The sequence below is a fragment of the Uranotaenia lowii genome, chromosome 2, assembly GCF_029784155.1.
Source record: "Uranotaenia lowii strain MFRU-FL chromosome 2, ASM2978415v1, whole genome shotgun sequence".
NCBI lineage: Eukaryota > Metazoa > Arthropoda > Insecta > Diptera > Culicidae > Uranotaenia > Uranotaenia lowii.
In genome coordinates this window covers 137,294,985-137,322,142 of record NC_073692.1, presented here as the reverse complement: position 1 = coordinate 137,322,142, position 27,158 = coordinate 137,294,985, and the positions used below count along the sequence as shown (strand labels likewise).

General features: G+C 35.3%; 2 protein-coding genes and 1 non-coding gene across 10 annotated transcripts in view; 1 reads left to right on the top strand and 2 right to left on the bottom strand.

Moving 5' to 3' along the window:
* The window catches only part of LOC129742161 (sodium/hydrogen exchanger 7), a 301,385-nt gene that overhangs the window by 34,349 nt on the left and 239,878 nt on the right, over positions 1-27,158 (bottom strand). The gene's annotated exons all lie outside the window — the stretch shown is intronic.
* Positions 957-27,158, top strand: LOC129747788 (uncharacterized). The gene is made up of 8 exons (XM_055742134.1): positions 957-1,020; positions 1,155-1,293; positions 9,566-10,854; positions 11,073-11,393; positions 12,554-12,701; positions 12,763-12,992; positions 13,725-13,908; positions 25,885-27,158. Exons 1-8 carry the CDS (start codon positions 957-959, stop codon positions 26,237-26,239), a joined length of 2,730 nt encoding a protein of 909 aa, XP_055598109.1. The 3' UTR covers positions 26,240-27,158.
* Positions 1,432-1,504, bottom strand: Trnat-ugu (transfer RNA threonine (anticodon UGU)). The gene has a single exon. It is a non-coding gene; the product is annotated as a tRNA-Thr (tRNA).

Below are 27,158 nucleotides of genomic sequence, written 5' to 3'. Positions count from 1 at the left end.
CTTTTTGGTGAAAAATTAATACTATAGGTAGTACGAAACAAGTCCTCATGAAAATTTGTTCAAGGAAATACGTACTTATGTAGAAAAATGGACTTCTCATTATGCCTCGGGTGCTCGTTATGCCCTCATCTCCCCTACTCATCATTTTTGACTGTTTAAAATTATTTTTAAGGAAAATAAAAAAAAAATCATGAAACGAAGGGTTAAAACATTTCGCACTATAAAAATTACTAGCATAAACGCTTGTCATAATTATTGACACTAGTTGATTCAGACTATTTCTATGTTTTGTCTATAAGTTCGATACCTACACAAAATAAAAAATTGTTAGCCTCAAAACTGTAAGTTTAGGAACGTTATTTTGAACATCCATAAATTTTCCTAACCTTACGCATCGATTTCGTTAGGAAGAATGCATCCATCTTCCTGTCACACAGAAAAATTTCCTAGTCAACATCTTCCTGATTCACACCACTTTACCAGAACAAACAATAAACTGCGTCCAAAAGTCAAAGGCATTCACCCGAAACCGTCATCGTCTCTCCTAAATTGTTTGAACTTGAATGTTTCGGCTTGAAACGGGTAATGAATCAAAGTCCTAGTACTGACATTGTCTCTGGATTCGTCTATGAGCAACGTCGGGTGCGCTTCCCTGTCCTCATAATTCATGAAAATTTTATTCATAAGATCAACGACAACAGTGCAGTAGCAACAACACGGGGGGAAAAATTAGTATACCTGATGAGATCATGCTCATGCAATGGAATGGAATGCAATGCAATGGAATGCGCACAGTAGGTGGTTAGGAAGTGATAATCAGTTTAGGGTAATCCATCGGCGATTAAAATGATGTTAAGTGAGCATTTTCAGCATTATGAGCTTCAACCTAGCGGCACCAAAACAATGGGCGTTATGGGTTTGAGGTGGATTTTATCAGAAAATAACAACCGGCAGAAATGCCGCTCGCACCGGTAGCAAGTTCCATGATCTTGGCCGTGAAATTTGCTGACGTTAGTTGGGGTTCGTGTAACCCAATCACTTTTGTGGACCCATGAATCTGCAAGTTAGAATAGCTGCAATTGAATAACAGTCGACTAGAAAACTATAAAATTGTGTGAAAGTTAAACGACATTTTTCCTCTCTTTCAATTTCAGCTTGCTATCGTCGAGTTTTGGCCGGAAAACGTGTTGCTCCGCAGTGGGTTAGAAGAACGTTGGTCTGTGAACGGCAAGAAGATTGCCAACGCGAATGTGCCGATGAACGAAGGTTCCCCTGCGAAGGTTTTAACTATCGGTGAGTTAATTATGTGAAATTGAACTTTCTATATATCAACCTTAAGAAATTGCTACAAAAAAGTTATATACTTGCTTCAAACATTGTACATATGTATATCTATACTTAAAATGCTAAAAAAGCTAAAAAATATAGCACTGCCTCCTGTGAGAATCGAACTCACGACCGCTGGTTTACAAGACCAGCGCTCTGCCTTCTGAGCTAAAGAGGCACGCTTAGTACAGTGAAGAAATTCTTTCTCCTGGTCAATTTATTTTGCAAATTTTGATTAAAAAAATACAAAAAAAAGAAGCTACTTACTCTAGACTCCTAATTTCCCACCAGGAATAGATCGAGGAATAGAAAACTCTAGCTTTGAATTCATTTGCATAAACCTTCTTCCCGTTTGCTGTCCACGCTTTAGCTATGCTTCGCTATGCAATAAAATTTCTCGAAGATGTTGCTTGATGTCACGACACCTGTCGAAGTGCCTCGAAACACAATTCAGCTAATTCCGCACAAAACATCAAGTAGATAGAGCAGAGGCATTCATAAACTAAATAGCTATTTCAATCCGTGATCGATTTGCTTGCGTATAATGTTTTTTCTAATTGACTCATGTTTCCTCTGGAGAAAAAGCTGTTTTTAACATCAAATTATTTTCACAGATATGAAAACGCTTCACAAAGATCAATCGTTGTGAAAAATATTCAGGTCATAGTGACCAATCATATTTATATTTTTCTTGCGGAACATTACGGATAAAGCGGATACAAAGAAACGACATGGGAGATATCCTACTTGTGGTTAACGTGCGTTCACTGCTTCCTGATGCTGCAGACCAATTCTATAGACTTCAACTATTGCAAAGCTGGAAACTCTGCTTTCTAGTAGTTCCTATTTCGCCATTTTCAATACCTTCATTAAGGAAATTAAAACGATAAGGAGAAGGTGCCCGTAAAAAGTCATCTATCACGAAAAATTTATTATTTTGAAGTGTATTTACTTACATAATTCGAAAGCAGTCAAGCTTTAAGGAACACGTAAGGTTGAGACCATCAGAAATATTTATTTTCATACCTATATAATTGATCCTTCATGTTGACTCAAATACTTGAAATTACAATATATATATTATTACAAGCATGGTCGTAGGAACGGGGGAAAGGGATTTGGGGGTGTGTATTTTTAAAACTATTGATTTGATCGAAAAACTTTCTATGGAGGAAATGAAGGTGTTAATATGATATTTATTGTAAAAATATTTTTAAAAAAATTCTTATTGATTACAAGAAATACTCTTATTTTATTATAAAATCCCTGTTTTATCTTTGCACACTTTTTTTAGTCATGTATAGAGTGTCCATTTCCCGGCCATTTTCTCATTCCCGGGAATCGGGAAATCTGGTGGCCTATTTCCCGGGAATTCCCGGGATCCCGGGAAATATTCAAAATCATGTATAATATATGCACTTCGATTCAAATATACATAGCTTATCGAACCTGTCATGCATACGAGCCCATAATTTGTTTAAAAGGTACACTTTACATTGTTTTTTTAACTTATTTTTAATCAAATTGATCAAACTGTTTTCAACAATGATAAATTAAAAACAGTCTAACGAACTATAAAATAATCTGTATAAGTCAAATGAAGAATTCATCCATGCAACTAGGTGTTGAAAAAAAAATTATTTTTATTTGGTTGATTATACCAACAATTTTTCGTTTTTCTGAGAACTTTAAATATTTGCTCTTCATATAAAAAAAAACGATGTATTCTTCATTTTGTGGTTTTGAAGTTAATCTAGCTTTCAAAACCAAAGGGAAACAAGTGCATGAATGTTACTTTCGAGAAAACACAATCTTTCAACCTGCTGCGCGATTTTTTATATATTTTTCGAACTATTGTTGGTTTTCGTTCAATGAATACGGCGTGGCGATTTATAAACTTTTTAAACTAATCTATTTGAATAAAATAATTGTACCAAATGGTTGCAAAATGTCTACTGCCACAGGAATCGGCATATTCTCAATGAATTTTGTATGACTACATTTTCAAAAAAAAAAAAAAAACAATAAGAATGATTACGGAGACTTTCAGGCTTTTCCAGAGAAATAATTTCATACATGTCGGGAATTCCCGGGAATGAAACTACGATTCCCGGGAATCGGGAATTCCCGAATTTTTAAATCTCCCGGGAATTCCCGCCCGGGAAATCCCGGGACGGACACTTTAGTCATGTATTGATCTACTATTTTTACCACAGAAGCAAAACCTTTGCAAAATCATGATATTTTACACAAATTCACCTAGAAAAAGCAATTGGAACCTGGTTCGAACCTTTTCATGAGAAGGCATCTCGAAGAATTTGACCTCTTAAATCCGGTTTTAAAATGAATTTCTTTGTCCATCAGAACACATCTACCATATTGCGTAAAAACCGGTTGCACAGATTGTGATCTATGAAACTGTTCACTATTGGTTATTTAATTGGTGTCTACTAGTCAGCCAATACTTTTTGCCTGCCGGAAACGGATTTACTGCATAGTTAAGGGGTCTATTTTCAATTATTCTCAATAACCATAGTGTTTTACCCATATTTGAGATAAAGGGTCCCACTCCAATGCTTGGTTTGATTTTTGTGAGCATCTTTGAGTGGTTCCCAGACAACCAGAAGTCGTATTTTATTTTACAGATCATATCGTATATAATCTTATTTAAACTCATTTTCGTATATCTGCACCTACAATGTGTGGCCCATGCATATTCTTTATCGTATTTGAATACATTGCATGATTTTATTACGACAATACAATCCAAATCAAGAAAATGTGTGCTAATTATAATGTTCAACTCATCGTTGAAATCCGGTGTTTTTCCTCAAGTATGGAAGGAATCTTTTCTTGTACCTATTTTCAAGTCGGGGAAAAAGTCTGACATTAAGAATTACCGGGGTATAGCAATCTTAACGTGCATACCGAAACTTTTTGAAGCAATAGTGAATCAAAAAATATATAATCAAATAAAAACACTCATAACTGAAAAGCAACATGGATTTGTTAAAGGACGATCTACAGCGACTAATTTACCTGAATTCGTTTCTTATAATATCCACTCTATGGATCAAGGAAATTCCGTTTAGGCTCTATACACGGACTTCAGTAAAGCTTTTGATAGAATCGACATCCCTTTGTTAATTCTTAAACTACATAAAAACGGATTCAGTACACAACTGCTGAAATGGATTGAGTCGTATTTGACAAACCGTACACAAATTGTTAGATTCAATGGTTCACTTTCGAAAAGCATCTCCGTTACATCTGGTGTGCCTCAAGGCTCCCATCTCGGTCCCTTATTATTTATCTTATACGTCAATGACATTACTTATTTACTGAACCAGCTAAACGTGCTTATATACGCAGACGATATGAAGCTTTATATGATAGTCAACAACGAAGAAGATTTCAGGGTGTTTCAAAATGAAATAAATATTTTTTACAAATGGTGCAGTAAAAGTCTTCTTGAACTAAACGTGAAAAAATGTTCACATATTGTATTTACAAGGAAAATATATCCGTCATATGAAATTGTCACATTAGGAAATGAGCCTGTGGAGAGAATCAATAAGATAAGAGATCTAGGTATTATATTGGACTCAAAACTTACTTTTTTAGATCACTATAACTCAGTAATTCAAAAATCAAATAGTATGCTTGGCTTTATAAAACGTTTTAGTTATAATTTTCAAGACCCATATACATTAAAAACATTGTACACAGCTTATGTCCGATCCATACTTGAATACTGCAGCGTTGTGTGGTCCCCCTTTCAAATTTCTCATAAAAACCGTTTAGAATCCATTCAGAAACAATTTGTTCTATTTGCTTTACGAAATCTAGGATGGTCTCAGAGCCAATTACCAAGCTACGAATCACGCTGTTTACTAATAAATATTGAACCATTAAGTGTTAGAAGAGAATTTGCTGCAATCTCCTTTGTAAACGACATAATTAATCAGCGTGTTCAATCTACTTATCTACTAAATAAGTTAAACTTTTATTGTCCGAGTCGCCAGTTGAGAACCAGAAATCTGTTTATTTTAACCTCTGCTCGAACTGATTATGGTAAAAATAGTCCAATCAATTGTCTTATGCAGAATTATAATAAAAACTACCAGAACATAGATTTTACTATGTCTAAACAGCAGCTAAAAAGTGCTTTTTACGGCGACAGGCACTTAAGAACCTAATATTGTAGTATTTAAAGTAATATTAAGATTGTACTTCTAGTTTTAAGAATATATATGTAGCCTACGATGTTTGGTGAAATAAATAAATATACGTATATACTGGTTTTGCTGCATTATATACGATATGTTTACAGGTATATTTGCACGTATATTTGCACGTAAATAATTCGAAATTAAGATTTTTTTTAACATAAAATACGATAACAACCAGGTGTTAGATCTTAGCAGAAAGAAAGTAAGCTCGCCTCTTTGCTTGCCACTGGATAATAAATGCTATAAAATCGTATATAACTGCATTGATTCGTAACAATGTGCATGCAATCGTATACCTATGCAAATTAATTCGCATGTCTGATATTCGTAAAACGTATTTGCTGGCAATCGTAAAAGAATACAAATAAGTTCAATAAAATCGTTTATGATAATAAGACATCGATGGTTAGAATCGTATTTAAGGAGGCTTCAAAATGTTGATCTATTTTTAGATCATCGATGACGTGTTCTACGATTTAAAAGATCTTAGTAATAGAAATATACGATTTGCTTTTGGTTTAATGCCTTTGAAGCAAATCCCCTGGAATTTATATATTCCAGATAGCGTCGAGGAACCATCATGAGCTGCAGATCGTATGGTCAGGGGATTAAGTCCAGGTACTAACAATAACTTCATGAACGTTGAAAAAAATCAGCAATCAGGCAAATAATAAATTTGTACGATATAAACTTGAATTTGACAGCAAAAACGCATTTCTTTGAAATAATCTTATTTTTATTATTTTTGGGGATGAATAAACCAATTGGTTCAAAATCCCAAAAAAAATCTTATTTTTATTCAACTGACGGAAAATGAGAGCCCTGCGCTCAAGTCGCAAAAGACGACCAAATAAGTCGTCAAACCTTCCATATTGTTACGAAAATTGTCGTATATAAAGATATTCCCCATCGCTATCACCGAAATAAAGTGTCCGGATACTAAATGATCATAGCTTTAATTTCGTTTACGTATAAGATAAAAAGAAGTTGTCCTAAATGTTAGCCTTGTGGGACACCTGAAGTGACTTGAATGAGATTTGCCTCCTTTCCATTAAAGTTTATGATTTTTTGTCTGTTTGATAAATATGATACAAGCCATTTCAGAAGTCCTGAATCAACTCCAATTTTTTGCAACTTATAAAGTGGCATCGCTATATCTATACGATCAAATTCTTTGCTAAAGTCTGTATACAATGCCTCAACGTGATTCCCATTATCCATTGCATTTATATAATAATTTACGAATTCAAGTAAATTTGTTGAAGTTGATCGACCTTTGAAAAGTCCATGCTGTTTGGCTGTTATTCGATTTTTTATTTATAGAAAAAAACTTTTCATTCACAGTTGCCTTAAAAAAGCTCGGGAATGCAAGAGATAATAGCAATTCCACGATAATTATCTACATGAGCTTTCCGCCCTGATTTAAAAATAGGAACCAGTAATGAGCTTTTCTATACTTTGGGAAAAATTCCTGTTTCTAGTGACATATAAAATAGCTGAAACAAAGGGTATGTAATTTCATTGGCAAGGTTCTTCATAAATACTGGAGGAATTCCATCTGGCTCAGATCCCTTTGAGGGGTCTAAATATTTTTCAACCCCTTAAAGATATCCTGTTCATGAAGGTAATTGACTCCAATGTTACTAGGATATTCTGGATCAAATGCAAAATAATCACGCTCGCGATTTTCTTCCGAATAAGTGGTATAGAATTCTTGGAAAAAATTTGCAAAAATATTGCAGATTTTTCCTAAGTTATCACCAACATGTTCGACAATCATTATTAACCCTCCAATGCCATTCGCGTCAATATGACCCGAAGCGCAGATTTGAAGCATCTTAATAATCATTCGAATATACTGAGGAACTGAGATTTTTTAGAGACCAGGTATGTTCTATGAAAATAATAATCAAGTTAACGAGAAAAAATTAAAATTTGAGTTTAGAAAATCGGTTTATTGAGAAATGAGATACATCTAAGCAAATACAAAATTGGATGTCTTTGTTTTGAGTTAGATTTTTTTTTACCGGAAAATCCGGAATAGCGGTCAAAATGTTCATTGAACCGCCACATATTTATACATCCTCGGATAAATGTATTCTTGACAATTCCAGAAATTAAAGAAGCACTCAAACACTGCAAAGTTGTCAGTAATTATAAGCAATTTTTAAAAAAATGTTTTTGGGACTGTTTTCATTCTTAACCATCTAAAGACCACCTGGTAGAACAAACTCACTTTATTTTTAAATATTTAGAAACTAGAATAAATTACCTACACAATGAATTCAATATCATAAAAATCAGTCAACATTTGCGGTTACGAAAATAACAACAAATTACAAGTCAAATTTCCCCGAAACGAATATTCGGTTCTCACTGCTTTTGTACTTTCTGTGCGTTTTATGTGCTTTCTGTTTGCGATATTTGAGGTTTTTTATATATTTATTTAACCAAATTGGATGTTTAGTATTTCTATGGCGTCGTGTTTTCTTTACATAATGGAATGTCTTCTGAAATGATTTGGTTCAGAATATGATAAAAGGCACTAACCGATGATTAGACATTTCCTTTATCTTTAAAAAATTGTTGCCAATTTACTCACTGCAATAATTCTGTCACACAGAAACCTTCAGGAATATTCTTCAAAAGAAAATCTAAATAACAATTTTCTTCATTTTTTACGTGATTAACCTTGTTTAGGCCTAACTTGACAATTTCGCCAAATATGTAATGCAAAGTATTGTTTTCCACCGCCTGCTTTCTTCTCAGACTCTTGAAGGTTCCTGTCGTTCCTAAAAACACTAAACATACTTCCAAAGATCTCTTCACTTTTAACGCATTCGTCCCAGTTTGTTTCAGTTGCCAAAACTACTGTGGAAGACGAACCAAGTAAATTATTTTGAATTTGTTTAATTTTGCCGGGACCTTTCATGCAATTGAAATTTTGACAGTAAATCAAAACTTCAGTCGTATTTCGCGGAAGTTTAGCGATATGTGGATGAATGGTGTCTAATAATTTATTATTTACCTCTTTTCCTTCGAAAGGAGTCCTCATTTCCAAAAACTCGGATTATAAAATTTTTCGTTGCTCTCTCTGGTACGCTGAAGGTGTTGGATTCGTTGTAATTCACGATTGAAAGTCGCCTACAACTTATTGGAAATTTAATTGAGTTCAATGTGGTGTGGTTATGAAAGCTGCGGGAAATATTTGAGTATCGGGATTGATCATTTTGGTCGATATTTTTCTTTTCTATTTTTGTTACTGTTTATAATGATGGAAATTAAACCATATTTTTTGAAGAGATTTATCTTCGTCCTTTTTTTAGTAAGAACATTTTAAAATTATGAAATTTTTTTGTAGACGAATAAAAAGTTAGAAGAAATGAAAGATGGTGAAAATGGGCGATATAGGTAGAGTTGCATCTACTACTACACATTAGTTGGCCAAGCGTGGTTCGCTACACAAGCGGGAACTTCCAGAGCGAACGAACATAAAGTAACGAAATATTAAGTAACTACCATAAATTAAACACAGTATAATAAACGTTTAAATAACAAGTCTCTTTAAACTATGGCTATAAAAAATCAAACACAGGTGGTAGTCCACTATCAGACTATCGACCGTAACGTTTCGCAACCAAACCTCGGTTGTAACGGACGTGATGATAACAAACTGAGAAGGCTACACATTGATAGATCCGTTTCTGCGTTGTCCGGAGCTCATCTGAGCGATCACATACCATCTTTTTGTTCGTTCGCACTGCAAGTTACCGCTTGGCCTACTAATGTGTAGTGGTTGATGCAACTGTATCTATAAACAGAAAGCTTAACGAAGTGTTCTGTACCGTCTCGTATTTTACCACCAAACTATTATTTCGAATTAATTATGATAGTCCTTATTTTTCCCTATTCCAAAGGAAATAAACTCCCTAATAATAACAAGTTCTTCCATACTAAAATTATATTCAAAAACAAACTCTCCCAATACATAATTTTTTTTTTTACAGATTGGACCCCACCGGCAGAGGCCAAGGCGATTGTGAGCTGATTGACCAACCGCTAACACAAATAGACCTATACTCAAGCCCTCACCAACGAGATGCCAATCTAATACGTGATCCCGATTACGATTACTTTGAACGGGATCGAAGTGCTTCCCCATTTTGTCGACCCAACTATGGGTGTAAGGACTGTGGAATGAAACCATATCGTCCAAATTTGGACTACATTCGACCCACAACCTATCGACCTCATGCCTATCCAATGGGTCGACCTCCGTTTGGTGAAGACAGTTACAAACCGATAACAGCTGTCGACAAGTATCGACCTCCGATGTACGGCCGTCCAGAGTTCGAACGGTATGGTTCAAACTATTTCCCACCTCCAAGCGACAACTTCAGGCCATCTATATCCTACAAACCTTTCTACGGCAGCGAAATCGACCGTTATGGATCAGTCGATCAAGATACTTACAAACCGGCGCACACTGGTCCATACGTAAGCGGTACGTACGAACGTCACGATTACTACCGCCCTCCTCCATTCACCTACCATGAGGATCGTCCCATGATCCATCGACCACGTCATCCATACGAAGACCGCGATCCTCCTCCACAGCCTCCAGCACAACCGCAATATCCCTCACATAACGAAAAACCCAACAGCTTCATTCCATACCTCATAGGACAGGACGCTCATAAAAACTGGGGCACCTATGGTGGCTCCTACGGCAACAGCGGCACCGATTCCTACAAATCCATTTCAGATTACTGGGGCCTCCGGAACGAGGTCAAACGGTACGATGGTCCAACTGCATTCAACTACTTTGAACTCAAAAACGAACATCATGTAGATGACAACGCAATCTGGAGCTATGGTGGACCAAAGTATAGCTATGAAGACTCGCACGCCCTTATTATACCTGATCATCGGCCACTTGACCGAATTCCCTACGGACACCAGTGGAGCAGACGGCCGGGCAACGAAGAATGCTCGGTGAAGACTAGCGAAGGTTTCCGGTTGCATCGAGGAGTTGTGAAATATTCCCTCAATACGCCCACGGTAATCGATTGCGAACGAATGTGTACCACAGAATCGCGATTCCGTTGTCGAACCTTTAGCTACCGATACTCGCTGGTGTCCCGGGAAAACTGTTTGCTGTGTGACAGACCGTACAACCTGCTAGACTTCTACGCCGATCTGGAGCCCGACCGAGATTACGACATTTACTCGATGACCGAAGACCCCAAAGCCTGTCAGCTAGAAGTACATCCACCGATACGGGATACGAGTGCACGTGAGTAGTTCGGAAGTATTCTTAGCAGATCAATAGCTTTTTTTATTGATGAAGTTGCATTCAAGAGTATTTACCAGTTAACTTCCGAAACATTCTGCATCACTGATCTCCACAATAAAAAAAGGATCATATAACATTTTAGTTGATTGTTGATTTTATTTTTTCTTTGGTATAAGTATAGGTACATTTAAATCATTTTTTAAAAACCTTTTCCGCAGAATGTTTCATTCGCATGGTCGACTCGTCCCGGTTCTACAAGGCAATCGTACGCGACTCGCTGACCGTTCGATCGGTGGGCGAGTGTGAACTGGAGTGCATCAAATCGTCAAAGTTCACCTGTCGTGCGTTCACCTACAGCTTTGGACCCCATAGCATCAATTCGGTTATCGACAATTGTCAGCTGTCGGACTGGCCGGTCCGGGATATGGACAAGGAGCGGCATCTGGTGTTCGACGAAGGATTCGATGTGTTCGAGCGGGCTAGCTACGGGCAGGGTTGCGAAATTCAGCCCATTATCGATGATAAACATCAGAAGAAATGTAAGACGGTTTCATAAAAAACGAATAACGTTGGACATCCCTTTGCAATTTTTAAAACATTTAAAAAGAGTAGACAATTTGGTTTGTATACGGATGTAGGTACTTCTATATGTACCTCGAAAGGTACAAGACAAGAAAACGATTGTATCGGGCCAAGAAAATCTACCGTGGGAGAAAGAAGTAATAGCGTATGTTCTGTACGAGTTTTAAGAGCTATTTGCAATAGAAAAATAGTCTCAAAACCTATCGATTTTACATTCATTTGACATACATTTTTTGTTAGAAATACATTGAGGTTTTTTTTACACTGATATACGTACCGCGTAAAAAACCGTGTAAAAAAACGATTTAATTCCCGAAAACCATGTAAAAAACTGTGTTAATTCCCGAAAACCGTGTAAAAAACCCGTGCTAATTGCGGAAAACCGTGTAAAAAAGACCATTAAAAATCTGCAGCTCTGAAACTTGAGACAATAAGACATATAACTAGACACCTAAGACCTGATACCTGAGATCGGAGACTTGAGACCTGAGACTTGACACAAGAGGAATGAGATCTGAGACTGCGAACTGAGACTTGAGACCTAACAATTGAGAAAACTGAATTGAGACTTGACACCTGAGACCTGAGTCCAGAGTCCTGAGGCCTGATACATGAGACCTAAGACATGGGACATTAGACATGACATCACCGGAAAAAGTTCAATTTGAAGAACTGTAAGATATAGTTTCGTATGATAGATTTTAAGGAATTCCAACTCAACAATGCTCCAAATGGGTTCTTTAGTCATTCTTTAACATAACCTGTACCTTTTCGTGTAAAAGTTTGTTCAGGCACGTGATGATGACTCCTCCCAAACAAATTGGTTGTTCAGACCATTTTGCGACTAACAAACTAAGATATGAATCAATGTTTTTGAAGTAAACTCACACACAACTAAGCAATAACTTTTTTTCTCCCAAGATTTTTTTCCCAAGATAGATTTTTTCTGGCCCCATAAATCTTTTCCTTGTCTTGTCAAAACCTTTTGAGCCGTATATAGTACATCCGTGTACACCCAAGAACCAAGTTTCATACATTTTTGCCCGGGTATTATTTTAAACGTGTTTTTTATACACTAAGGTGTAGAAAATAAAACTTATCTTCGGTCTCTTTCCAGTCTGTTATCTAGGATATGGTTCTCCAGCAAAATTGCTCTCATCAGCTATTAAGAAAGTAATATCGGTCAACACGGAATTGGATTGTAAAAACGAATGTGCCCGTCTTAGAGAAAGCTCACCGTTCAAGTGTATGTCGTTTAGTTTTGGGTAAGTAAATTTGTTGCCGAGAGGAATTGCGAGGGATTTATACTTTAAATACCTCTCTTAGATCGCAAGCATCGACTTACAACTGTGAGATGTCGGATCTGGACCAAAGTGAACTGAAACTTGGAGTTCATTATGCACACACTAATGATCGCGACTTTTGGCTGTTCGCATGGAATCCGTTCGATTACACGTGTCGAGACAAAATAATAACCATCAGCAGTGGGTCCAGCAATGGTGGCAACCGGAATCGTATGAATCACGATCGCCGAATGGATGTGTTCCGAGAGCCGGGTAAAAACCGCAATTTATCATCCGATGGGGAGAAATCTCCCAATTTTATCATTCTGCTTCCAAATCAAATCAACCGCAAAAGCAACAATAACAGCAACACAGATCACCGGCAATCGTCACCAAAAACTGCCTCTAATCACAAAGTTAATCCTAATACGCGCACCGAAGATCAGTTAGACCAACAGAAAGATAAACCACAAGATCATCAGTCGCCACCTTCAGAAAAACTCACATCCACCAAGAACAACGACTCCTAGCCATTTCTATTCACAAACAAAAACCCATCTCATTAAGCTCATCCAGCAATTCACGTATTTTGAAACACACCGCCCACCAGCCATAACAGTCATCAAATCAGAGATCATTGCGATCATCCATGCCGAACCGATCCGTAGAATGAAATCTTGCCGCTTCATCTTAGCTTCCTCATTAAGTCGTTCTTGTTGAGTAATAACCATTTATGTATATGTATTTGTCTTCTTCTACCCTTTGTGTACCATGTGACCAATAACAACAACGTTCTGCGTTCTGGTTCCCTGCCCATGTCGTCGATTCCGCTGATGACCTCAACCAACCCAAACCCTTTCGAATAACAAAACCCCAACATCCCCGTCCATTAACTTCACCTGTAAAAAAATTGCAAAATTCAAAAAAAAATAAACAAAATTGACCCCCGGCGCGACGGCGAATTACAACAAACCAAAAAAAAACCTTCAAAACCCGCGCGCACAGGAGACGGAAGCTGGCGCCAGTATACGGTTTCCGGGAAGGCCTGCCGGCCGGAATCCAAATGCGAACGCAACAAGGTGACCGGGTTTTACTCGTGCGAGATCGAGGGTGGTGAGATCGGGTCGTGGGACTACTGCTGCAAACCGGAACACCCGTGCGGCTACTCCCAAGGGTTCGAGTACCCCTGGTAAGAGAGAATCAGTGTTTGTAATGGTGTGCAATTTGTTTCTAGAGGTGGTACCTAATACCTACCCCGAATGTAGTCGTTGATTTGATGTTTTGTGTTGTATTATACTAATTTTGTATTTTATTTAACCAGTTAACTAGATTATGTAGTTTTAAGAAATTTAGTAAATTCTTGTTCAAAATTCGAACAGGTTGAAAGTTTGAGATACGTTTTGATCACGTAACATATTACTTAACTTGTAAATATTAAAATAACATCACAGAGAACAGACGTACAAGCTCGAACAAAAAATCTTCCAAAAAGTGTGTAAAATTTCAAATGCTGACATTCAAAAAATACGATGACTTGAAGTAGTGCCATCTATTGCGCCGTTCAAAAGTTACAAATCAAATTTTCAGGTGGCCAGTTTTCGAAAAGGCCCAGCCAAAAATCAAAAAAAAAAATGTTCAAAACTATCGTTGGGCTAGCTTGTATGTCTGTTCTCTGTGATAACATGTCAAGTCACCCTTTTTACCTTCGAAATTTTAATTTTAGGTATTTTTTCAAGGGAATTATTACTTTTCATAAAAGGGTTAGGCTTGATAGTGGCACGTTATCCAAACATACGGGAAATTGTGCGTGAGTTTTTTTTCTATTGGCTTCATTTGATCCAGAAATGATTCAATTTTTCATAACCATTCTGTTTTAATTTGTCTTACTGCCTAAGACACATTCCAAGCACTTGTACCGCTCATAAATGGTTTTTATCCGTTCCCAAATTAAAAATATCTCAAAATCGTTAAAAATTGGTGTCTGCAAATAATCCAATCGAGTCGGCTAATATGTTTGCAGACTTTTTCCGAAGTGTGTATTGCTCTGCTGATGTATGCCAAGACAACAGCTACCTAGACTCTTTGCCTTCCTATGACATTAATTTGCCCTCACCGTGCTTCTCTGAACAAGATGTTTACGAAAAGTTGTTCGCTGTTGATCCAACTAAAGGTTCAGGTCCTGACTGCATACCGCCATCGATTTTAAAATATTGTGCTGCATCCCTAGCTGGTCCGATTTGCAGTGTTCTAAATCGGTGACTTAATGAACGATCGTTCCCTAGCGCGTGGAAAATCGCTGCTATTTCTCCAATATACAAATCGGGAAATGCGCATAAAGTCGAAAATTACCGTCCTATCTCAATTCTGAATTCTATTTCCAAAGTATACGAAGCTTTGATGCAAGAAAGACTGTACGCCGCCGTTAAACCGTTCATATCCGAATCACAGCATGGCTTTGTGAAGAAGAGGTCGACTGTTAGCAACTTAATGTGCTACGTAAGCTCAATCAGTAATAGCCTGGAAAAAGGTTGTCAAGTGGACTCGATTTATATCGATTTTGCAAAAGCTTTCGATCGATTTCCGCACGATTTACTTATCAGAAAGTTGGACCGACTTGGTTTTCCTACTTGGTCACTCGAGTGGATCAAATCGTATCTCACTAATCGCTGCGCTTTTACGAAAATTAATGGATCACGATCTAGTATATTCGAAACCCCGTCAGGAGTACCCCAAGGAAGCCACCTCGGACCGCTACTTTTCATTACATTTGTAAATGATCTATGTGAAAAACTCCACTCCAACAAGCTCCTATATGCTGACGATTTGAAGCTTTTTAGAAGGATTCATAGTAATATAGATTGTATGGCACTGCAAGCTGATATCGCTAGACTTGAAAGCTGGTGCCGCTTGAACGGGATGCAGGCTATTGCAAAAAAATGCAAGGTAGGTGACCACCGCCTATCTGAAAGTTATCTTGAAAACGTGAAGTCCATTTTAGATCTCGGAGTGAAGATTGATAACAGACTCACATTTGCTGAACATATTGCAATTACTTCCGCTAAAGGATTTTCTGCATTAGGATTTCTGCGTCGAAATACCGAGGATTTTGACGACATCTATACTTTGAAAGCTGTTTACTGCTCATCAGTACGAAGCATTATGGAATACGCTGCACAGATATGGGCTCCTTTTCAGAGCACACAGAGCTACCGCCTTGAACGTGTTCAACGTAGTTTTATAAGGTATGCTTTACGGCGCCTTCCCTGGACTGAACCGCTTCGTCTTCCGTCTTACGAACAAAGATGCATACTTGTAAATCTGGCCACGCTTGAAAAACGTCGTACCGAACTTCAGCAAACTTTTATTTTTGACACCCTGACTCATCGTGTGGACTGCTCTTACATACTCCAGCGTGTCAATTTATACGTATCCACGAGGACGCTCCGACAACGCCAGTTTCTCTGGATACCTTACCACCGTACTGCGTATGGTCGAAACCACCCAATCGACAAATGCTGTGAACGTTTCAATGTAGTGTACCATCTGTTTGATTTATATGTGTGTAAACGTAAATTTAAACTGGACATAAGTAGAATAACATAGTTTTTAAGAAATTTGTCTGTATGGTAATTCATCCAAAGACCAAGTAATAAATAAATAAATAAATAAACAAAATTTCGATAATTTTTATCACAAAAAAAATCAACGGAAAAAAAAGTTTGAACATCCCCGCAAACATTTTTGTAGGTATATTTCTCAACAACTTTGTTATATGTTTCATATAGGGTGAGTGCTCCTACTTTGGACCTAGAGCCTACTTTAGTCCTAAAATGCCGAAAATTGTAAATAATTCATTTTGCTGGCATAAAATGAAGATATTCCTATGCACACAATGAACTCTTATTCTTCCTGAACCCTACCATACCGTTTTTTGCCATTAAAAGTCTTTCTGATAAAATTTTCAACGTTTTCAAAAATGTACCTCTTCATCAGTGGTAAATCAGACAGCTCATTTAGTGGGGCGCGTATTGAGAAATTAGAGTGTTTAAGGAAAAATCATGATTTTTTACTGTCCAAGCCAAAGCTTAAAGGGAAATTACTTTAACTGTGAAGAATATGAACCATACTACCACTTTTTCCAAAAATTCATGAAAATCAATGGAAAACTCGGAAAATTTGCAAAGGGTCCAAATATAGGAAACTTTCGACTTTGATGTTCCGTGTTTAGACCTGACATCACCAAATCTTCGTATCAAAACCAACAAATCTACAATGTTGCGAATTTTTAATTGGGGTATAATTGAGAACCAATATTGCATATTTCCAATATTTTTGCCAGATTTACGCAAATAAACTATAAGTAAGTAAACACAATCAAGTTTCAGCTTTCGTTCTGCTGATAGAGCTGACGGGGAATGAAGTGTTTGTGATATTCATTACAGAAATTTTAGTTTTTTAAATATTAAAAAGCTGTTATACTATTTTTTGATAGTAATTGATTGAAGATTACATTAACAATAAATTTGTTTATTTATTTTCGGAAAATGAAACTGTTTATAGAAATTTTAGTTCTAGGTCCAATGAAAGGAACCAGTCCAGTACCAAAATAGGAACAGTAGGTTCAAAGTTGGAAATTTAAATCATTCATATCTTTGCAAATCTCTCAATAATGGCGCAACCCATGTTGAAAATTGTCATTGAAACTTGCAGATAAGATCAGTACTTATAAATGAACTTCCTTAAGGATATAAATTTCCCGTCCATTCGTGAGAAAAACATGATTATTTAAAAACCACCGCTTAATGGGTCCAAAGTAGGGCAACTAACCCTACATTATAGAATGATCGTATGAAACACGAAAAAACAGCATTTACCTACCAAAGTGGAGGCAATATACATACAAATTTTCAACTTCTGGCTAAAGCGATAAGAGTATACGATTTCGACACCATATTCATACATACTGAAAGAATGCAAGAGAGCACAAGTTTTTTTTCTCAACGCATGCGAACTGTTGCCAGCGACAATATTTTCTGCCTCTGTCATTGGGCATTTCTTGCAAGTACACCATCTGATTTTTAGCAATCTAATTGCACTGCTGGTCGCAAAGAGAACAACAAAGCTGTTCTCTCTTTTGACCCACGCGGGAGAAAAAAAAGGAACGAAATCGTCTTCAAAATCTGCAAACATATGGCGGACTTTTTATCATATCCTATTTAAACCATTTAATACTACTTCGAGTAACGATTTTTACGACATTTTCTAGCGTTAGTTGGAATTACGATTCGCAGTAACGTTTTTAATGACTTGAGTTATCATTTTTAATGCGATTTCATGTTTGCTGGGATGTTTTATACAGTATTGAATCTCAAATTTTTTGATGGAGAAAGTGTTAATTTTGCATTTTTTACAAAATTATTCATTAAAAATTTATTGATTGTTTTTTTCGCAATTTATTTTAAACTTTATGAACCACCCTTAAATTATTTCAGTCAAAATGATCGCCTTTACTTGTTGTATAAGTATGTCTAAGATATCACAGGCATCAAACTTAAGGGAAAGACGCTAATAATTGTTCCAGCAAAATTTCATTTCTGGACCACTGTGGCCCAGTTTCAACATGTTTGAACAGAAAGCGAATGTTCGCGAGATTCGCTCGCGTGCACTGTGTCCACGATCTAAATAATTGAGTCACGTTTCAGCAAAATCCAGGATGACAGGATGACATCGAATCGTTTTTTCAATCAACTCCAGCATTTATTTGCCAACAATTCGATTTCATTATTGAGTTAAGTTCATCGAGTTGAATTCGCTGCTAGACTCTACGGCAGAAAATGCTCATCATGCCCCGACGATTCCTAATTCGTTAAAGACCGCAAACCGTTTTAATTTATACTTTAAAAATATCTGAAATTCATTTTGGATTAAAATTTCTATAACTTCAAAGTCGAAATTCCTTATAAAATGCTGGACGTTTTACGGAAAAACCTATAATGTTTTCGCCCAACAATCAGTCAATTGCATAATGTTCAAAATAATAAGTAAGAAATGGAAGGAATGATTGATTTGTGTTTCAAAGTCAGAAACTCAGTCAAATGTACTTTTTATCAAAATTAATTGACTAGAGGATTAATGACTGGGTATTATTATTTTCGTATGCAAACTTTCGTTCACATTTCTGCAGAAATAGAAATTTTTGTTTCATGTTTAAAAAACTGTTCTCGCGTATCTTGTGCTAAGAAAACTTTTGAAATCTGCCAAAGCTTAACTTCGCGAGATGTACTATAAAAAAATTTGCAAAAGGCTTTAAAAAGTATCTCTTATATTACAATTAATCACATATCACATATCATCATATTAAAAAAAACATGAAATATGAATAAAAGGCAGGAAAACAAAAAATATCGCGTTTAAAGGTTGGAGTGACTGGAGCATGTAGCTAATTCAAAATAATTATGAACGGTATCGAGTATCAGTTCCACAACATTTTACAACGTTGACAAAAAAAAGGCACTCAGCTCGATCATTTTATGTTAACCTGATTTATCCATTGTCCATTGAATGTCATTTTAGAAAAAGGCAACTTGAATCGAGGTAGTGTTTAAGGAAATCAGGAAGTCACTCCAATAAAAGATACTCATAATTATGGATTTCGAAAAAAAAATAAGTTTATGAGATAAAAAAAATGCAAAATAATTATTTAAAACAGATCATTAATTTGTTTTTAAAAAAATATATCTAATTGCCAGTTTTCAACCGTGGAATTCCTGGTTCTTTAAAATATTAATTGTAAAAAATGTTAATTGTTAACCATCAGTTCAAGCCATTCTTTTGATTTTTAAGATTTCTTTTGGGGAAACTGTAACCCATTCAAACTTAAAATGTGTAACGCGAAATTTTGTCCTAATGATTTTTTTTTCCTCAAAAGAACGTTGCATTCACATCCTCTAAAAATATATTTCTCAGTTATCAAAGTTATAAAAAAAAGACACCATGATTTAAAAAAATATAAGATTGTCACAATTACATTGAATCTTATCGATTTTTGAGTCATTCTTACGCCTACTACCCATTTTTTTGGCTAAAAGCGGAAATGCTTTAGAAAAAAAAATTCATATAGCTTAAGCTTGAGCTTGTTATCAACTACGGTCCACCTACGGCCCCTCCCGGCCAATGGCATAATGGTTGCACTTCGTGATTGGTTCGAGATAATCAATATTCCACAATGAACCAAATGGAAGTTTGCTGGGAACAAGCAACACAATATCATTGAGCATGTTTTGAGAATCTCCTACTTTCAAATGAACCAATAACGACGCCGGCCAAGTCCGTGTAGTCGATAAGAAGAAAGGAAGAGCAGCAGATGTGATGACTTCTTTTGCGGAGGCCGGCTGTACGCCATCCCTCCACAAATCTCACGCTGAATGTATAAGGGTAAGGTATATAAGATGGCATGGATATCACCTTGGTAAGTGATGTGGCCACTTGAAGTTTAAATTCCTAATGTTCTAAAATGTCTAACATCCCTGTTGTAGCTTCTGCTAAGTTCTAAATAGGCCTTAGTTTTTAGCCTCAATCGATATTATCACGAGCCTCACTAGACTGCAATAATACATCATTCTTAACATCTTCAGTCAAAACAGAATTTCCATTAGCTCAAATGTTTTTCAAAAAACATTAATGTTTATGAAACATTGCATTGAATCTAACTTTTATATTCTCAAGTTCCTCAAGCTCCACAAATAATGAATTTTTTACTCATCTTTATCTTATCTCAGCTACAATTCAAGTTTTATGACACCGTACAAGACCAAGTATTAGTTTTATAACAGCTCTGATGCAAGGTTGCCGAAAAAAATCTGTGTTTTGACAAACAAAATATTTCAATTCTGAGATTTGAACCTAAAATTCTGTGACAGTTTTCTGTGACCCTATTTCTATCAAGTTCGTTGGGAAGTCATGTGAAACATCAACAAAAAGAAAAACGCTTACAGTTTTAATAGAAATAAAAATCAATTTACATTATCTTGTTTTCATATTTTTATGAATTAGAGTCAGAAATAAAAGGTCGAAAGTGACAAAAAAATCCGTGGTCTTTTATTGATATATTGATGTATGATATATGATTTTTTACAGTTGACTTGTTCCTATTTTTATAAACGTAAGAAAATTTATAAACAAAAAAAAACTACACTAGGTGGTATTCACATTTTCGCGAGGATTTAAGACCAGGAATAAAAAAAATTAAACAATATCAATCATTTAGAACTAATCGCCTTCTCTTTACATGATGTTCCCCATATTTTTGCCCACCAATTTTCAAAGGTTCTCTTTGTGTAATGAAACAAAGTCTATTTTAAGCATATTTTTAAGATAACATTCAAACATCCTTATCTGTTGTTGAAATATTTTTTGAAATTAAAATTTTGTCTTTATTAATATACCGATCTAAAAAAAATTGATTCTTAAATCTTCACTGAAAAGTTATATTAGAAAAGAATAAATTGCTTTACTTTTCCGATATCTTTTTGTGAAAAGTAAAAGACTATATTGGGTCCTAGTCTCATCGATTGAAATCACTCAAAACTTATTCCACATTATTAAATTTATGCATGATGAAATAGAATGATCCATGCATACGTCAAAATGAATTTAATAATCAATTCAGAAAAAATAATGTTGGTACTCGATACTTATCTGTCGTTTTTAATGTCCGTTATTGAATATGAGCTGCTCATTTTCCTGAACCTCGGTGAAAACAGTATTCTGGCTACGGCGCTTAATTCTTTTCTTTAATCAATCTTCAAATTTCGGGTACTTTTAACCTTTTTCTTGAAACAGATTCCCAGTTCTTCACGAATGCTTTCTTCAATTACCGAAACAAAATTCAGCTCCCAAAAAACGTCTGTCAGCTTTGGGCACAGCCTACCAAGTCTCAGAATCGGCAAATAAGGTTGATGACCAAAAAGTGCAGGTGAAGAGAAATTGAACTTAGTAGGGTAGATACTCTAGATTTCGACAGGAGCTAGTTTTCGACAAAATTTTAAGGAAAGGCTTATCTTTCTGTTTGGTGACTCAAGCTATCTATCTTCATATTTTTCGATTTTTGCTCTCCCACTTTAGTATACCTTGAATATAAAAATTCCTCTAAATAAGTTATTGAATAGTTATAAATAAATAATTTAAAAGTTATATTCTAAATCACCTGTGAAATTCAATTCCAACGACCAAATAAGAATGATTTTGAATCACGAAAAACCCCCCTTTTATTTGATTAAAAGCAACATAAAAGGAATCAATGGAAAGGTTAAGGTTCTGAGATCAATCTTTTCGGTAATTTATTGAATATTTTTGCTAACATTTAATGAAATTTCAACTGTTTTTTGAGCTGTCGAAAACTAGCGCTGAAAATTCTCCCAATAATCTATTTTTCGACACTCATCTTCTTCTGTATGTTTATACTGTTTCCATGGTGTAAAAAACGCCGTGAAGTAGACAAGCAATTCCAATACGCAAATATTCATATTGCTGAGCAAACAAAGGAGGTGGAAATATGCTTGTCGAAAACTAAAACTTTTTGTGTCGAAAACTAAAATTGAATGTCGAAAACTAGATCATCGAGAGGTTTTAGTAAAAGGCTAATAAAAACGTTGTTTTGAAACTTTTGATCAATAAAAAAGGTAGAGAATGAAGAAAAAAATCTGATTCATATAACCAATCACATTTGAAATGAAAAACTTTAGTCAAATAGTTTATTTACATGGTTTTTCTGACAAATCAAGCCAAAACTGTCGAAATCTAGGTACTTTACCCTATTTTTTTTTATTGTAACCAAGAAATAAATCTACTTACCAAAAAGTGTTTTTTTTTACTTATCTTGCTTAAAAAATACATTCTTAAAAAAAGATTAAGTACATTCCTATTGTAAAAGTAACTCCATAGATTGATGTGATGAAACATTCATCTAAATTTAAGTAGGGGGAAGTTGTCTACTACCTAAGGTTTTTAATCAATAACTTCAAAAATATTTTTTTGTAAATATTGGTTCCTCTACTGATTTGAAGAGTGTCAATATTATGATTACTAAACAATATTAGAAAAAAATTAATTTACAACATACTCATGTGGTAAGGTAAATCATTTCATGTTAGTTTTTACTCATTTCCAAAAGTGTCGTCTATGGCCGGACACTACGAATTTCATCCCCAAAATTGTCACCAATGGCACAAAAACGTAGCAAAATGACTGAAATCACTTGCTTAGGTCTTGTGAGTACGTGTTTTCCTATAGTGAACATTCTATGAAGCCATTCATAAAAGTTTTTTTGACAAACCGGAATGCAACATTTGTTTCGAAAAAAACTAGAAAAAAATTGTCTATGACCGGACAGCAAAATATAAAGTTTATCAGAGGACCAAAATAGTTTGGTTATTGAATCCGTATCTTCAGCGAACCATTTGAGTGTGCTATAGAGATGAAAAAATGAAAGTTTCAAGTTGAAATCATCTATAACCTTGAATATTTTCTTGTCCGGTCATAGACAACAATATGGTGTCCGGTCATAGAGAAATCGCATTTTTTTTTATTTTCCTAATATTTTGTTTGAACTTCCGATTTGTTATCTTACATCTGCTGAAGTCGAAAGATAACCAACCAACGATGACGTTTATGTGCAATTCACATTTGACAAGCCGTAAAAACTGATCACAATATAAATGTAAAGTTTGGGCGATCCTCGCCGAACTGCTGGGCGAAAGCTTTCAAAACCTGTAATTGGTTTACCTTTTCAGATTGGATTACCATATTTCTAACACCATATCAGGCTTCTATTTACTTTATTTTCATGGTGTTAAAACATTTTTAGGATATTGCGTTTTCGAAAAATCAATGTTGTCCGGCCATAGAAGGTGTCCGGTCATAGACGACTTCCCCCTATAACATATAAAACAAATTAGGGAATTCCTGAATCCCGGGAAACGAAGGAAAAATCCCGAGAACTCCCGAATATATTAAATTTAGCTTAATTTTGAAAAAATTACAGTACCTTAACTGGAAAAATAGGTCAAAGTCATTCAAAAAACTTATTGTTCTACCTTGATATATAGCTGAATTTTTCTTCTAAAGATTGTTAAAGCATGGACATAAATCAAAATTGAATTAAAAAAGGGTTTTAAAAAAAATCTTGCGTTAAAAGTGAAAAACAACAAATATGTAAAAGCAATCAATATCAATATCACCACAAGAAAAAATAGAATGCTTAGCAATATTCATCATTAGGAACTTCCGTTCCGCGCACTGTGGACAGTAGAAATATCATTGGCAGAGAAATGACACTATTTGAAACATAAGTGCAGCGGTGCAGCTTTTTGAAAATTTTCTATATTTCATGAATAACCTGAAGACTAGCAAATCAACTTCAATCGATAGTAAAAAATCATTCTCAATTTTATCCAATTTTTGCAGCAAGAAGCAGTCAATTATGTTAATTAAAGTACAACAGAGCCCGTTCGATTTTGACAACATTCGATTTTGGCTACATCCGTTTTAGCCCGCCTTTGAGGCTGTAATTTCATAAGGAGAGTTGATAAGTAGCGCCAATTAAAGGCGACTGTTCATGTGAATGCGAATGTGAATTCGTTTGAAACCGTTCGTTTTTAACAACATCCAAAAACATAGATTTTAATCACGTTTTTATTTATTTTATTTTTCTAAATCAATGTAAAACATAATATATACATCAAATTTATAAGATTGGCTTAATTATATATTAGATCAACACAGTAAAAAAAATCTTCATTTTACTACTTAAAACTACCATAACATTGCCAAGAAATAAATTTTTATTATGATTAATTTCATGTAGTTTTTTCGAATAAAGCTATTTATTTTAAACCATTATTGTTTTAACCGTCTGCTGCGTGAAAAAAATGAAGTAAAACAATGTTTTCGTTAGTGAAAAAAAAAAACTTTGTTCACCTTAAACTAAGAAATTCACTAAGGTTTTTTTACGCGGTATGAATTCCATCGTTAACGTATAAGACTTGGAATATTTTCGCTCAAAAAAGGTGTTGATTTGCGAGAGCCGCGTAGAAGAATCATATCCATGGCAAAAAACCGCGTAAAAAGAAGCCGTGTTAGAAAAACTGAGCAAAATAAAACTGCTTAACAAAAGACTTTAGTGTTTATGCAAATGAAGTTGAAATTCTTTAAAAGAGTTTTATTTGATTAAAAAAGTTCTAAAGTTTTAAAAATAGTTACAATTTTGTAAATATGTTTTTTGGTCTAATAGTTGATTATTGAATTTTGGAGATATTTAAATAGTTTTATATGTTTTACAATAAAGAATAAGGCTTAAAAGTCATATATCTATGATTTACGTACATATGCAATAGAAAGGGGTTAAAATCTCCTATTTCAATTTTTCCCGGGATCCCGGAAATTCCCGGGAATAGGACGGTTAGATTTCCCGAATCCCGGGAAAGTAAAAATGACCGGGAAATGGACATGCTAGTGAGCACATACTTAGGCAGAATCTGCAGTGAATCTATGCACCCATGGTGGATAACCAACATACATACATACATTTATCGTAGGTCAGGGTCATTTTTGCCAAAATTCTTGGAATATGGAATGGCTCATATTGGCGTGTTCAGATGAAAGTTTTGGAGTTAAATTATTAACCAAAAGATATATTTTGTGTATTTTTCTTAAACGCAGGCGGTACACAAAATGTTTTTTAACCTGTTATAACCTAGCATGATATTTTTTGAAACATATATATAATATTTTTAAATTGCGACCCAGAGTTGGGTCTTGACTCAAACATTCAGTCAGCGAAACTTTTTTTTTGTAGAGAAATGAATCCAACTTAGATGAAATTTCAGGGACTAGATAAGAGAAAATCGATGTTGAAAAACATATATATAATAATTGAATAATTGAATAATTGAAAAATGTATTGAAATGATAGTATGACGGGGTGAAAACATGACAACACGAAAGTATTATAATTGGATCAAAAAATTATTATATTAATAAAATCAAAATAAATATATTATAAAATTCAAGATAATCTTACGATCATAAGTTCAGTTTTTAAAATTTTCGAAGAAAATCACTTTTTTTTGCAATCGACCGCTACGTTTTTACCTATTTTTTTCCGCAGGTGCTTCGTGGGCGATGCTCCCGACCAGTGGCGCAAGTGCAGCGATAAGTACTTTCCCCCGAAACCTCACCATCAGCAGCAGCAGCACTACCAACAGCATCCCAATGGACTCGCCAATGGTTCGCGTCATCAAGACAAGAATAAAAAGGGTGAAATCTATCAGCCACCACCGAAACCCGGTGGATTGAGGCATCTGGACGAGGTGACGGCCCCGGCGGAAACCTGGCCCGTAACGTTCTTCTACGAAAAGGGCCCTCCCGGAATCGGTTCCACCGCTGCCATGACCAGTGGCAACGTGACGACGACCGAACAACTCAGCAGCAACGTTGTGGATTGCAAGAAAGATAAATGCTAGTGATACGATATTATTTTATTTTAACCCTAGGCCCCGGAAACCCGTTAACATTACTTTGATGATCAACAAAACTAGCCAATGAAGTGGACTTTCAAGGGACAGTAGCATTGAACAATATTTGTTTTTTAAATCGATTTGCTAGGTGAAAAATTAACAACCAAATTGGAAGCAAGTTTAGTAAAGCAACATTCATAAAACTTCGAAGTTACCAATTACCACACACATGACGGATTAAAAAATAAATAAATGAAACAATTTTTTAAAACCAAGTAGATAACATCAATTAGTGGTATTACTCAAAAGTTTTGCAAAAGCAACTTATGAAACATTATTAACAAGACCTTAAATGTTGAAGTCCACTTCATACACTCATGAATTCTCAACAATAGCTGATAGAATCAAAACTTAGCTAGTGAAGTAGAAGCCTCATAAGAATCCGACCCAGAACAGCTTCAATAAGTTCAGTTTTCAGAATAAGTCTTCTAATAGCAGTAAACTGGCCTACGGAATTTACGAAAAACATCTACAAATTTTGCCAAACTTATCGACACTTTCATTTAAAGTGAATGCAAATGCATTTTTTAGGATTTAAAAGAAAAAAGTAACATGAAAAAATCTTACCACTTTCTTTATCGTTCACGACGATCGAAAGCCTATCGCGTATGTATGGATTATACATTCTCGTATAGTCTCGTCGTGATAGCATAATGAATGGCGAAATCACTCGATAACCATAAAGAAAGCTGGCGACAAAATTCATCTCAAAGGAAAATAATGACAAATCATCGTTGCGTGTAAGAGCGTGTCCTGATCTGCTGTTATTTGAATGTAGTACCGACTAAGCTATAGACTGTAAACCGATAGTTTTAACAAATGTAAGGCGTTTGCTGTACAATATATCAAATAAAATCTCATTTGA